Genomic DNA, 11,941 nt, shown 5'->3' on the forward strand with positions numbered 1-11,941 from the left:
TGTGGCTATCAGTGGATACAGGCTGTTCAGAATGGACAGACTGGGAAGGATGGGTGGAATCGTTGCCCTCTATATCAGAAAATGGACAGAGTGTGAGGAGCTGTCATTGAAGAATAACCACTAGCAGGTTGAAAGCTTATGGGTGAGAATAAAAGACTGAGGAAACAAAAGGAACCTTGTGGTTGGTATCTACTACAGACCACCAGATCAAGGAGAGCCTGCTGATGAAGCCTTCTTCCTGCAGCTACAGGAGGCTTCACGCTCACAAGCTCTCATCCTGCTGGGGGACTTCAACAACCCTGACATCGGCTGGAAAAGTAGCACGGCAAGCTGTAGGCAATCCATGAGACTCCTAGAGTGCATCGAAAATAACTTCTTAACCCAGGTAATAGGCACCCCTACCTGAGGGGATGCAATACTGGACCTGATGGTCACCAATGCAAGTGAGCTCATCAGTGATGACAAGATCAGAGGCAGCCTGGGCTGCAGTGATCACACATTGATGGAGTTTACAGACATGAGGGATACGGGACAGGCGAGGACTATAGTCATGACCCTAAATTTCAGGAAAGCAGACTTCCAGCTCTTCAAGGAGTTAGTCAGCAGAACCCCTTGGGATAGGATATGGTCCATATGAGGGAGCAGAACAGAGCTGGCAGATATTTAACCAGTGTTGCTGAGTCGAGACCTGCTGGTCAAACTGAAGAGCAAGAGGGAACTGCATGGGCAGTGCATGCAGGGACAGAGAACCTGGGACGTATATAGGGATACTGCCCAGATGTGTAGGGACGGGGTCAGGAAGGCCAAGGGGCAGTTGGAACTGAACTTGGTAAGGGATGCAAAGACTAACAAGAAGGGCTTCTACAGGTACGTCAACCAGAAAAGGGAGGTTAAAGAAAGCATACCCCAACTGATGAGTAGAAATGGTGACCTCGTATCAACAGCTGAGGAGAAGACTGAGGTACTCAACAACTTTTTTGCCTCAGTCTTCACTGTCAACTGCTCTCCTCACCCCTCCTGGGTCAATGGACATCAAGAAAGGGACCAGGGGGGTAAAGCCCCTCCCACTGTAGAGGAGGATCAGGTTCCTGACCACCTGAGGAACCTGAACATATTATAAGTCTATGGGACCTGATGAGATGCATCCCAGAGTCCTGAGGGAACTGGCTGATATGGTTGCCAAGCCACTCTCCATAATACTTGACAAGTCATACCATTCAGGGGAAGTCCATGGTGACTGGAAGAAGGGTAACACTGTGCCCATTTTTAAAAAGGGTAGAAAAGACAACCCTGGGAACTACCGATCTGTCAGCCTCACCTCTGTGCCTGGGAAGATCATGGAACAGATCCTCCTAGAAGCTATGCTAAAGCACATGGAGGATAGGGAGGCGATTAGAGGCAGCCAGCATGGCTTCACCAGGGGCAAATCCTGTATGACCAGCCTAGTGGATTTCTATGATGGGTGACCACAGCAGTGGACATAGGAAAACCAATGGATGTGATCTACTTGGACTTCTGTAAAGCCCTTGACACAGTCCCCCACAACATCCTTCTCTCTAAATTGGAGAGATATAGATTTGATGAGTGGACTGTTCGGTGGATAAGAAATTGGTTGGATGATTGCATTCAGAGGGTAGTGGTCAACGGCTTGATGTCCAGATGGAGATCCATGACAAGTGGTGTCCCTCAGGGGTCCATACTGGGACCAGTACTGTTTGATAATTTCTTTGATGATATTGACAGTGAGATCAAGTGCACCTTCAGCAAGTTTGCAGATGACACCAAGCTGAGTGGTGCAGTTGCCACAGTGGAAGGACGGGGTGTCATCCAGAAGGACCTGAACAAGCTGGAAAAGTGGGCCCGTGTGAACCTCATGAGGTTCAGCAAGGCCAAGTGCAAGGTCCTACACCTGGTAGGGGCAATCTGTGGTTTCAGTACAGGATAGGGGAAGACGTGATTGAGAGCAGCCTTGGGGAGAAGATCTTGGGGGTGCTGATTTATGAGAAGCTTGATATGAGCCGGCAATGGGCACTCGCAGTCCAGAAGGCCGAGTGTATCCTGGGCTGCATCAAAAGAAGCGTGGCCAGCAGGTGGAGGGAGGTAGTTCTTCCCCTCTGCTCATCTCTTGTGATACCCCACCTGGAGTATTGTGTCCATTTCTGGAATCCCCAACAGAAGGAGGATAAGGAACTGTTGGAACTGATTCAGAGGAGGGTCACGAAGATGATCAGAGGGCTGGAGCACCTCTGCTATGAGGACAGGCTGAGAGTTGGGCTTGTTCAGCTCCATGAAGACTTCATAGTGACCTTCCAGTTCCTGAAGGGGGCCTACAAGAAAGATTGAGAGGGACTTTTTACAGGGGAAGATTTAGATTAGACATTGCGAAGAAATTCTTCACACTAAGGGCGGTGAGGCACTGGAATAGGTTGCCCAGGGAAGCTGTGGATGCCCCATCCCTGAAAGTGTTCAAGGACAGGTTGGATGGGGCCTTGGGCAGCCTGATCTAGTGGGATGTGTCCTGCCCATTGCAGGGGGGTTGGAACTAGATGATCTTAAAGATCCCTTCCAACCCAAATCGTTCTATGATTCCATGATTAAGGTGAGGATGCGGAAGGGTTTTAACTGGTTGCGTGCTCCCAGAGAGCTGAATTTAGCTTGGGTTCAGGCTGTGAGTAAAACTGGGATTGATATTTAATTACCACGTGTGTCGTCTGTGCTCCAGGTGTTGAATAATGGTCATCCCTGCCCTTGGTGTGACAGATTAGTGCTGAGGAACAGTTATGTGGAGAAACTGAAATGAGCACTCTCTTTCTGGCTCTGGCTGCCTGCACATCCCTCCAGGGTTCTCCACAGATACCTATTTCTGTCCTTGGATGGTAGACATAAATGACTCCAGCATTGTACTTTGTATTAATGCCAACTTGCTCTTATGTCACAGCTGCTATTGAGAGGCAAGATATGGTCATGTTATTATGAAGACTCTTATGAAAGAGGAAATTGGAGTGCAATACTGTGTAGTGAGTAGCCATGCTATGGTTGTGTTGTAACATAGTGACCTTGTGAATGAGAGTGCCCAGTGATGCATAATTTCTCTTTGGTAACGAACAGCCAGGTTGTTTGTAACTTCTCATGCTGTTTAAAACAGGGTTCTCATGTATCAGCCATCTACTGTCAGAGTGTCCAGTGTGACAGCGGTTGATGTTGCTGCTATTCCTCCTTCATTAACAGACTACCCAGTACCATTCCATCATCCACCAATATCCAGTATTTCATCAGACTTGCCAGGTAGGTGGTGGCTATTTTTCATGTGTATTCTGACAGCCTTAATTTGTGGGGTGGGTTAAAACTGGAGAAGTATCAACTTTTTTTTTTTAATGGAACAAAACTATATGCAGTATTGCACTGATGTGATGTCCAGACAAGTCTAGTACAGGCTGTCTTTCCAGTTTCAGATTCGCAACAGTGATGTGAAAAACATTGCCTCAAATTGGCACTTGGGAATGGCAGCCAGAAGCCCTTCTTGCTATATTCAATTTAACTTTGTGTAAGCATCCGATTGTTACATGTCGTAGATGTGAGGGAGAGTAGCTGCTTATTTAAGTTCTAGAAGTGTCATGGCACTGACTCATCCCAACCCTAGACAGAGATATTCTGCTAGCTCTGTCTAGACTGTATAAAAAAGGTTAAGGTGAGCTACAATATGTAAGCTGACCTCTATTGACTTTCTTTCCCTAGACATACCTTAAATGCCTATGACTTATTCTTCAACACTGCTGCTAAATATCAGACAAAAGATGGGGATACTGATTGTTTTCTATCCTGGATCCTTGAAAAGAACATTGTATATTGAGACTCTGGGGGTTCTCTTTGCCAGCTGTAATGAACCCAGAGCCCAGGAAATAGTGACTTGTGGTGACAGGTGTCACATTGGCCTCCTGTACTTCCATCACCCTCCTCCATTGCCTGTCTCCATTTCTACCAGTTTGGCAATGGGATGGATATCATTCCGCCTTATTTTTCTGTCCATTTTGATTCCCTTACTGCTCCCTCCCTCCACTTCTCCCTTAAGAAATTGGTTGCCTTCCCAAATTGGATAGGAGAGTAAGCTGAGAGAACGAAAGACTAGAACTATATTGTCTGTATCTATCAACTGAAGTTCTTGAACATGCAAGAACAGAAGAAGCTGTCAGTTCTGTAAAACAGCTGAGCTTAAATCTCCTTCAAAATGTTTCCCTAATGGAGAAAAGGAGGAAAGATGACACTGGCCAGAACAGACTTGGAGATGAGGGGAGAGGGAGGGAGGAAGTTTACCATTTCTTTCTGTTGACATAGCAAACACAAGGTAAACCAGAAAAGGCCCTAATTTCTCATTGGTTTTGTAATTTTAAACATCTTGCTGTAAATGCTTACACGCTAACAGTGTATAAGATGGATGCGATCTGTCAGTGCTCTTAAAGGATATATATTGAACTACTTGTAGTTTCCTCTTAGTTCCTTTTATTTGTCTAGACACAAAATGGGGATGATATTAGAAATGTTTCCTTATTGGCTGCCCGTGGGTGGAGGAAGAAACCTGCTGCTTGGTTTTGGACTTGTGCATGTTGTGATTTTACTTCATTCCAGCATCTTTAATGTGATGACACTCTTCATGTCCCAGTTTGGCAAAGTCAGGTACGATATGTAGTGAAACTTGTATTATGAGCCAACAGCTCCAAATGGCAACCTCTATCTAAGCAACCACATTGAAACACCCTGCAATATCTAGTGAATAATACATCATGTCATTCTCATTCTTAAAAAGAGCCACTTGTACCAGATAACTCATTTTGCTGCCTAAAATAGTCATTGAGAGTGGTGTCACAGTGGTATATTTCATTTAGAAACTGTGTAACAATTGCAAAATCTGTTCTACGACCACAAAAATTCCTTAAATTTGTTGTCTATGCACGAGAGACTCATCAATTTATTATTCTCTTCTTTCTAGGTCTGGATTTTCTTTCGCTAATCCCAGTTGATTCACAGGTATCTTTCTGAACTGCTATGGGGTTAATTTCTAAGTCTGTTTTTTGTGACATACTGCTCAAGTAACTATCACGGTGCTGTCATCATCTGTACTGTCTGCAGTCCACTTGCTTAGACCTAACCACAGACCAGGAAAATCCGTTTTCCCAACAAGAGGTGATGACAGAGGTGCATTAAGGGAGGATTCAGTTTAGCCTTACTAGGCATGGAAACTCAGTCTTTATTGATAGCTTGCCTTCCTAAAGCAGATACTTGCACAGCACTAATCTGAATACATCCACCATGTACTTCACACTCTTAGTTCATACTGTGTACCTGTAGGCTAGGTTAAGCTCTGTAAATATACTTCACTGACTGCTGTTTCTGTTGGTTTTCATATTAGATTAAGTTTTAAAAAAAATATCTGTATTAACATGATGGGCACATGACCAAACACTTTTGTAATAAATCCCTCCACGTAACACCTAAACCCCATTGCCTTTGGATTATATGGAAATTTTGTAGGTCAAAAATAACTAGATAGCGGTTTTCCTTCCCTAGAAACTTAAACTTTACACAGTTAGGGAGAATGATTCTTACTGTAACAGACAGACTAGAGCCTTGAAATGTGAGGGTATATTGGCTCTCTAACTAAGACAAGAGGATCTGAAGCAGACCTTCTGTTTCATCTTTCTGTCACTAGAAGACAACAGTAATAGGGCTCTACTATAGTGTTGACTGACTTATTTCCACTTACTGCATCTTGCAATACTCTGTGCCTGACCTTGAGATATGAACTGCCAAAAGTGGGAATAACAGAAGTTTGTTCATGTGGGAGACTGGAAGCAGGCATGCTGCTATGAAGTGTCCACTTTGGACAGTTCAAACAGTTCAGGCTCAGTTCCAAACATATGCCCAATACTGGAGTCCACAGGGTAAGAGAAAGTAAGATGTGTTGAACAATGTGTGTGTGTGCATGCATGAGGAGTGTCTTATCATCATCTTTGGCACCTGGCAACCTTGTTCTGTTTTCGAATGCTTTGAATATTCAGCTCTGCTTTGAGAAGGCTTATCTTCCACTTCAGAAAGTTAAAATCAACTTATTAATTTTTCTTAATCAGACTTGATCAGGGCTCATTTATCACTGCTAAAATGTTTAGATACCTGCATTGCAGGTATACGCTATGAAAATGTTGATCATAACTGCTGTCAATTGAGGGGATGAAATTATTCTAGTCTCCATTGAAGTAGCAAAAAGCATTCTGCTACCTTTTGTGATGAAAGGAACCTGAAATAGGCAGTTGTGCCCAGTAGCTATGGGCAGTGAACAGCCTCCAAATGCTGAATGTTTGGGTTTTTTTTGTGATCATTATGTAGTCATGACAGTGTTTCTTAATGTGCTAGTAAATGCTCAAGCTAACCAGTTAGCAAGAAAAAAAAAAACTCAGGGAGGATGACGGAGAAGGGCTCATGGCTACCATCTCTGGTTACTTGCTGGTTTGCAGAGCTCTGGTTCTTGCTATGCATGTGTTAACAAAGTTCTGCTAGTAATGTGTTTTGTGCTTGTTGTAGGGGAAGATGTATCTTCAGAGCATACATTTCCCTCATGCAGTTAGTCTCTTCATTCTTCATTGTTTGTTTCAAGCAGTACTGTCCTCCTATCTTTTTGGATAGTCTCACCTCAACCTTAACAAGCAGCACACCTGGCAGCATCATCACATCAACCAGTCACCACGAGAGTCGCATGTGCATTAGCTCCTCCAGCAGGAGTGAGACAGGAGTGATAACCAGCAGTGGAGGCGGTGCTCCTGACATCATCTCACTGGACTGAAACAAGGGGCAGCAAGGGACTCTAGGAGAAACTGCACATTGCTGCCACTTGTATCTGGAACTTCAGCACCTCGAAGTTATTCTGATATTTATTGAAAGGATTTGCCTTTTGGAAAATGGAGTGAATTCATCTATACTAGGAACTGAAGTGATAGGATTTATTTTCTTTTTTTTTTTTCTCATTAGATAGCTGGTATAGAAAAGGCCCCTTCAGAACACGCTTTTATGTTTTCAGCTTGTTCTGGGGAAACTGTCTTTTTTGTTGCTGGGTGGATTCCAAAAACATTTTTTAATTTTGTTGTAAAACTCAGCAATAATGTAAAAACAAACAAACCCGTTTTTTAATAAAAAAGGCACTTAACTGCTCTAGAACAACCTGGACAAAGGTGCAGAAGTGTATGTATTGGTGAACTTTGAATATTTTCACTGAGGCCTGTAATAAACTTCATTTAAGACAAGAAGCTTTGTGAAATAGCCATGACTTGTGTTGTATGTCTCTTGCTTGGGTTTTATTCCTCCTGATTTCATGTTTTTCACAAATGCAGCACAATTCTAAGCTGTGACTTCTTCCTCTTAATGTTCTTTGGGCTGGGGAGGGGACAAACTATCTATGCAAACCCTGCATTATACGATCTCTGTCCTGACACCTTCCCACCACCAGAAACTCCAAATTATGCACAGTTGCTTTTTGGAAGATGAAAGCTGTAGCTGCAGTATTCCCACCTAAATGGAACTATGCGTTTAGGGCTTAATGGTGTTCCACATTACATAGCCTCCTAATCATAGCTTTTCTAATTTGAAGGGAAAAACTTCCTCCTGTTTTATTCCTGAATCTGCTGCTTTGTTGTGCATAGGCAGCGTCTCCCCACACACCTCCAAGGATAACCTTGGCAGTACTGTATGTGGAAGAGGTTGCAGTCCAGGAAAATAAAGTCATTTCCATAGAGCTGGAGTAATGGTATTGTCTATATACGTTGACATAGCAGCTTTTTCCAAGTGTTGTGTTTCTATTGAGTAACTATTTGAGATTATTCCTTCCCTAATTACCAGCTTTCAGTTTTTCCTGATGTTGTGTTCCTTCCTTCTTATTTCTTTAATCAGATGTCTGGTGCTTTTTGCCTTCCATTACTGTTACAGTACTTGAACGAAGTACCTGGATAAGAAATATTGAAGCAGGATGTATTGTGACTCTGGTCTGCCCTGTACTCCCACCTTTATGCTGCATTACTATTCCTCATTGCCTTTTTCGTATGATCTTTCACAGCAGTCTTCAATTCACGTATTTGTCTTAATATTGCATCCAATCTTTCTTCTCTGTTACATCTGTAATTACTAAACTTTTGTTATGCATAAATCCTTCAGTTCACTTGAGTTTGTGGATGATGTGTATCAAGGGGTTGGAGTACTGCAGTGCAGTCATGTTGCCCATTTGCTATGCCTTCTACAAGGTGACAACGAATTTACTTTAGCAGTGGTGGGTGGAGAGGGGACTGAGGGTTGCAACTTAATTGAGGCCTGTACTACTCTAGCCCTGCTCTAAGCAAGCCTGTCCACTGTAGAGGATGAGCTAGATGAGTTTTTCAGTTATTTTTCCTTCACCAAGTTCTGAAATGCATCAGAGTGTCTAAGAACTTCTAATATGAGAAAAATCTTGAAAAAAGGTTAGATGACTTCTTATCTCTTTGTTTCCACTATGAAAGTATCTAGCTACTGCTTTGAGTGGATTATGTTAAAGATATATCTTCAAACCAACTGCAGAAGGAAAGTAAAGCTTATGGGGCTAATGCAAAGTCCCCATCCTGCACAGACAACCAGCATGTAGTAAAAGTCATACTGCAAGAGCCAGCCCTTATTTCCCACCCATCCACTGAATATCATGTGCAGTTGTGGTTCTCTTATTATAAAAACAGTTACTGCAAAGAAGGGGAATACAGATGACCAAAGTCCTGAGCCGGCTTCCACACAAAACAACATGCTTAGCAAGCTAGGACTCTTCTGAAGGGAAAGAGCAGCAATGCAGTAAGAAGACAGGGCTAAAAATTAAGCAATGTGGACACAGTGGATAATTAAATATCAGAAAAAGCTCATGCACATTTCTGACACAAAGGAAGCATCGGTTGAAGCTAGCAAGAGTCGGATTCAAGAGACAGAGGAGGAAGTTCTTCACCTGTCTAGCTTGGTGGAAGTCTGTACCAGTGTCGTGGATACTGATGTATTACACTGAGAGGGAGACTGAGCAACTTCAATAAAGAAATCCATTGAGGGTTACTAAACTGCTCAAGGAAACCACTTCTGCCCCAGAAAGCCTCTGAAAGCAGTTATGCAAAAGCAACTGGGGAAGTGTTACATCAGCTTACCTTGTTCTTTCCCTTCCCTCAGTGCTCACTTTCAGACACTGTCATGAACAAGATGCTAGGCTAACTCAACATTTAGTCTGACAGCACAGAACTTTACATTTAACTAAAGATACACAGATGTTTCCTTTGTCATTTCCTCATCTTCATAACAGTGTCATCCCCTGCTAAGCATTAAGTCCCATGAAGAGCTGCTGCCTGTGAACTGAGACTTTGCTACAATAGAACCACTTCTAACTACTAATTTAGAGGAATACTGATATTTCCCTCCATCTTTAGATCACTGCTTTAGCAAGATCCAACAGTAGCTTTGGCAAAGAACCAGAGAGGAAGTTTTGCAGAATATGGATATTAATGTGCCTGAGAGCACAGTGTAACACATGTCCTACCAAGTATAAGCTTATACTTCATTTTGATTTTTCATGCTTGGAAAATGGGTCTTTTTTTGAAATTGTTTTAAGACTTATAGAAACTTGGGGGAGGGGGGGAACAGCCACACAAACGTGTCAGTTGTTCTTTTAAGAAGTTCAATTGCCAGTTTAGACTTTAAGTTAAACATCTTTTATTTCATCAGTGATTATTTTAGCAGTTGCCACACTAAAGTACTTTGGCAAAGAAGCCCCCTCTAAAATACATGACATTTCTTACAGTTTTACTGTGTGAGGAGTTCCAAGCACGCCTATGAAACCAGTAAACTTGGTGTCACGATGTCACAGGACACTTTTGAAGTGCATTTTTAAACAGGAAGGAGGGAAATGGGACACACAAACAAATCACAGGACCAGAGGAAGGGCTCTATACTGATACAAGAAGTAGTTACTATTACAAAAAGTGGACTATTTTGATTTAAGCTAAAGTAGAGTTAAGTTTTGTCAAAGCAGTTGTGGTTTTTGAAAGTTAGACATAATGTCCCTCTGAACGCATGTTTTCTTTTAGACAGTTTTTCCAGACACTGTTCATTCTTTGATGATGATAACATATTTGTGTTCAGTATGATCTGTGCCAAACAGATCTCTCTTCTTCTGTAGTCACCTCTGTTTGGAGTTCTCTTCCTATCTTAAAGACAAGGCCAAGCAGAGAGCTGGAGCCAGCTCCAAATTAGCAAGAGTTTTGATTCTTATGAAGTTTCATAACATTAAAATTAGTCCTTGGAAAGTAATAGAATATGCATAAGATTTCTGGGAAAATGTATACATATGCATGTAAATGGGAAATATATTCTGTAATCAGCTCTTGTCTCACTGCAGATGATCAATGGAGATCATTCCCACATGTTGCCCAAGCCTGATAAAGGATGCTTGCTTTCTAAAACTCCAAAACAAATCAAAACAATCAAAAAATCAATCAAAACAATCTCCAAAACAAGAGTTTATTTGCCAGCATTTTTGGTATCATTTTGGCCCCCCAAATTGGACTTGCTTTCAGGATTTTGGATCTGTGGGGGTCAAGGATGCTCCAGCCAGCAGCCCAGCAACCGAGAACTTCTCAGGGGAGGGGGAAACTCCACCCCCTCAGACCGAGTCTTGGAAACAAGGATTCCACTGGTAAGAATTAAAACACCCTTTGTGGATTTTCGTTTGGTTGCCTGCTCGTCAGTCAGAGGCAAAAGCCCTGCAGGGTTGGGCTTGAAAGGTACCTAATTTGGGTTTGGGGTTAGAGTCCCCAACTTGGTATTCTGGTATATTTGGTAATCTGGATTTTGATATTTGGTATTTTTGTTTGGGCCTCAATTTAGTACATAACAATTTTGGTTTTGTTTTTTTGAGGTTTGTCATTGTCCATGTGATTGTCTGCGTGAGGGACTCTCCGTTTGTAACTGTTTGTGTGAATGTTGACTGTGATCATCTTTGTGAAGGGTTAGAGTCCTAACTGGTTTAAGTTTGGAAAACTGACTTTGGAATGGCTTGCTGACCTGTTCTGTTTAAACTGACTTTGACATGGTTTGCTGATTTGTTCTGTTTAAGATCTTGAGACCGCGATCTGTTTTGCTTTGTTTGTGATCTGTCAGCAATCACCTGTTTTAATATGGGTGCAGGATCATTGCAAGGAGGGGTGGTAGATTGTTAATGGGAGCAGAAGGTTTCGGTCCGATAGCGGGGCGAATGAGAGGTAAACAGGGAGAAGTTATACAAACTCCCTTATGTCAGGCTGTGGGAAATGAAGAACCAGTGATTTATTATAAAAGTCTCTATTTCCAGTTTCTATTACTGATTTGAACAAGTGGAAGTCAGCAGCTGGAAATTATAGAGACAATTCAGATTGGACAGCTAGAGGTTTTGAGAGAATGATTAAAACGCAAGGCTCTGACTGAAAAGACATCAGGGCAATTATGCAAGTGTTTGATGATTCATAAAGCAGGCATCAGGAGTTTTACAGAGAACAGTGACTATTGTTTTCAAGAAGCTGAGGCACAAGACTTGGGAAAGTTACTGTGTGCTACTTGAATGGCATACAGAAACGGGGAGAGAAAAAGAGATTAATAGCAGTGCTAGAAGGTAACACTCGTGGAAAAAGAGGATATAAGGAGGATACAGGGGAAGGGGCCAAGGTTGGAGCCCCTTACCATGGAAAGTCTGGGTACAGCCAGGAGAAAATCAGTGTGCTTAATGTAAATAGGAGGGGTGTTGGACATGGGAATGCCCTCTTTTGAATTAAGGTACCCTTCTGAATCCCCTGTTCCCTGTAGAATAGGATTAAAGGAGAACGGAGGAATTTTCCGCAGAACCTCTGGTTAAAATCAAGCTGAGGGAAGAGGA

At 42.5% G+C, this 11,941-nt stretch overlaps 1 protein-coding gene across 2 annotated transcripts in view; it reads left to right on the forward strand.

Annotated features, from left to right (window-relative positions):
- The window catches only part of LOC128850256 (E3 SUMO-protein ligase PIAS2), a 40,798-nt gene extending 33,966 nt beyond the window's left edge, over nt 1–6,832 (forward strand). Inside the window, exons 11-13 of one of the 2 annotated variants that reach the window (XM_054053258.1) lie at nt 3,146–3,285; nt 4,985–5,022; nt 6,647–6,832. In XM_054053258.1, coding sequence (XP_053909233.1) covers nt 3,146–3,285; nt 4,985–5,022; nt 6,647–6,832 — 364 coding nt within the window. The remainder of the gene's footprint in view (nt 1–3,145; nt 3,286–4,984; nt 5,023–6,646) is intronic. The other variant, XM_054053259.1, reaches the window with a different exon arrangement.
- Nucleotides 6,833–11,941: the final 5,109 nt, after the last annotated feature.

The sequence above is a fragment of the Cuculus canorus genome, chromosome W (assembly GCF_017976375.1).
Source record: "Cuculus canorus isolate bCucCan1 chromosome W, bCucCan1.pri, whole genome shotgun sequence".
NCBI classification, from domain to species: Eukaryota; Metazoa; Chordata; class Aves; order Cuculiformes; family Cuculidae; genus Cuculus; species Cuculus canorus.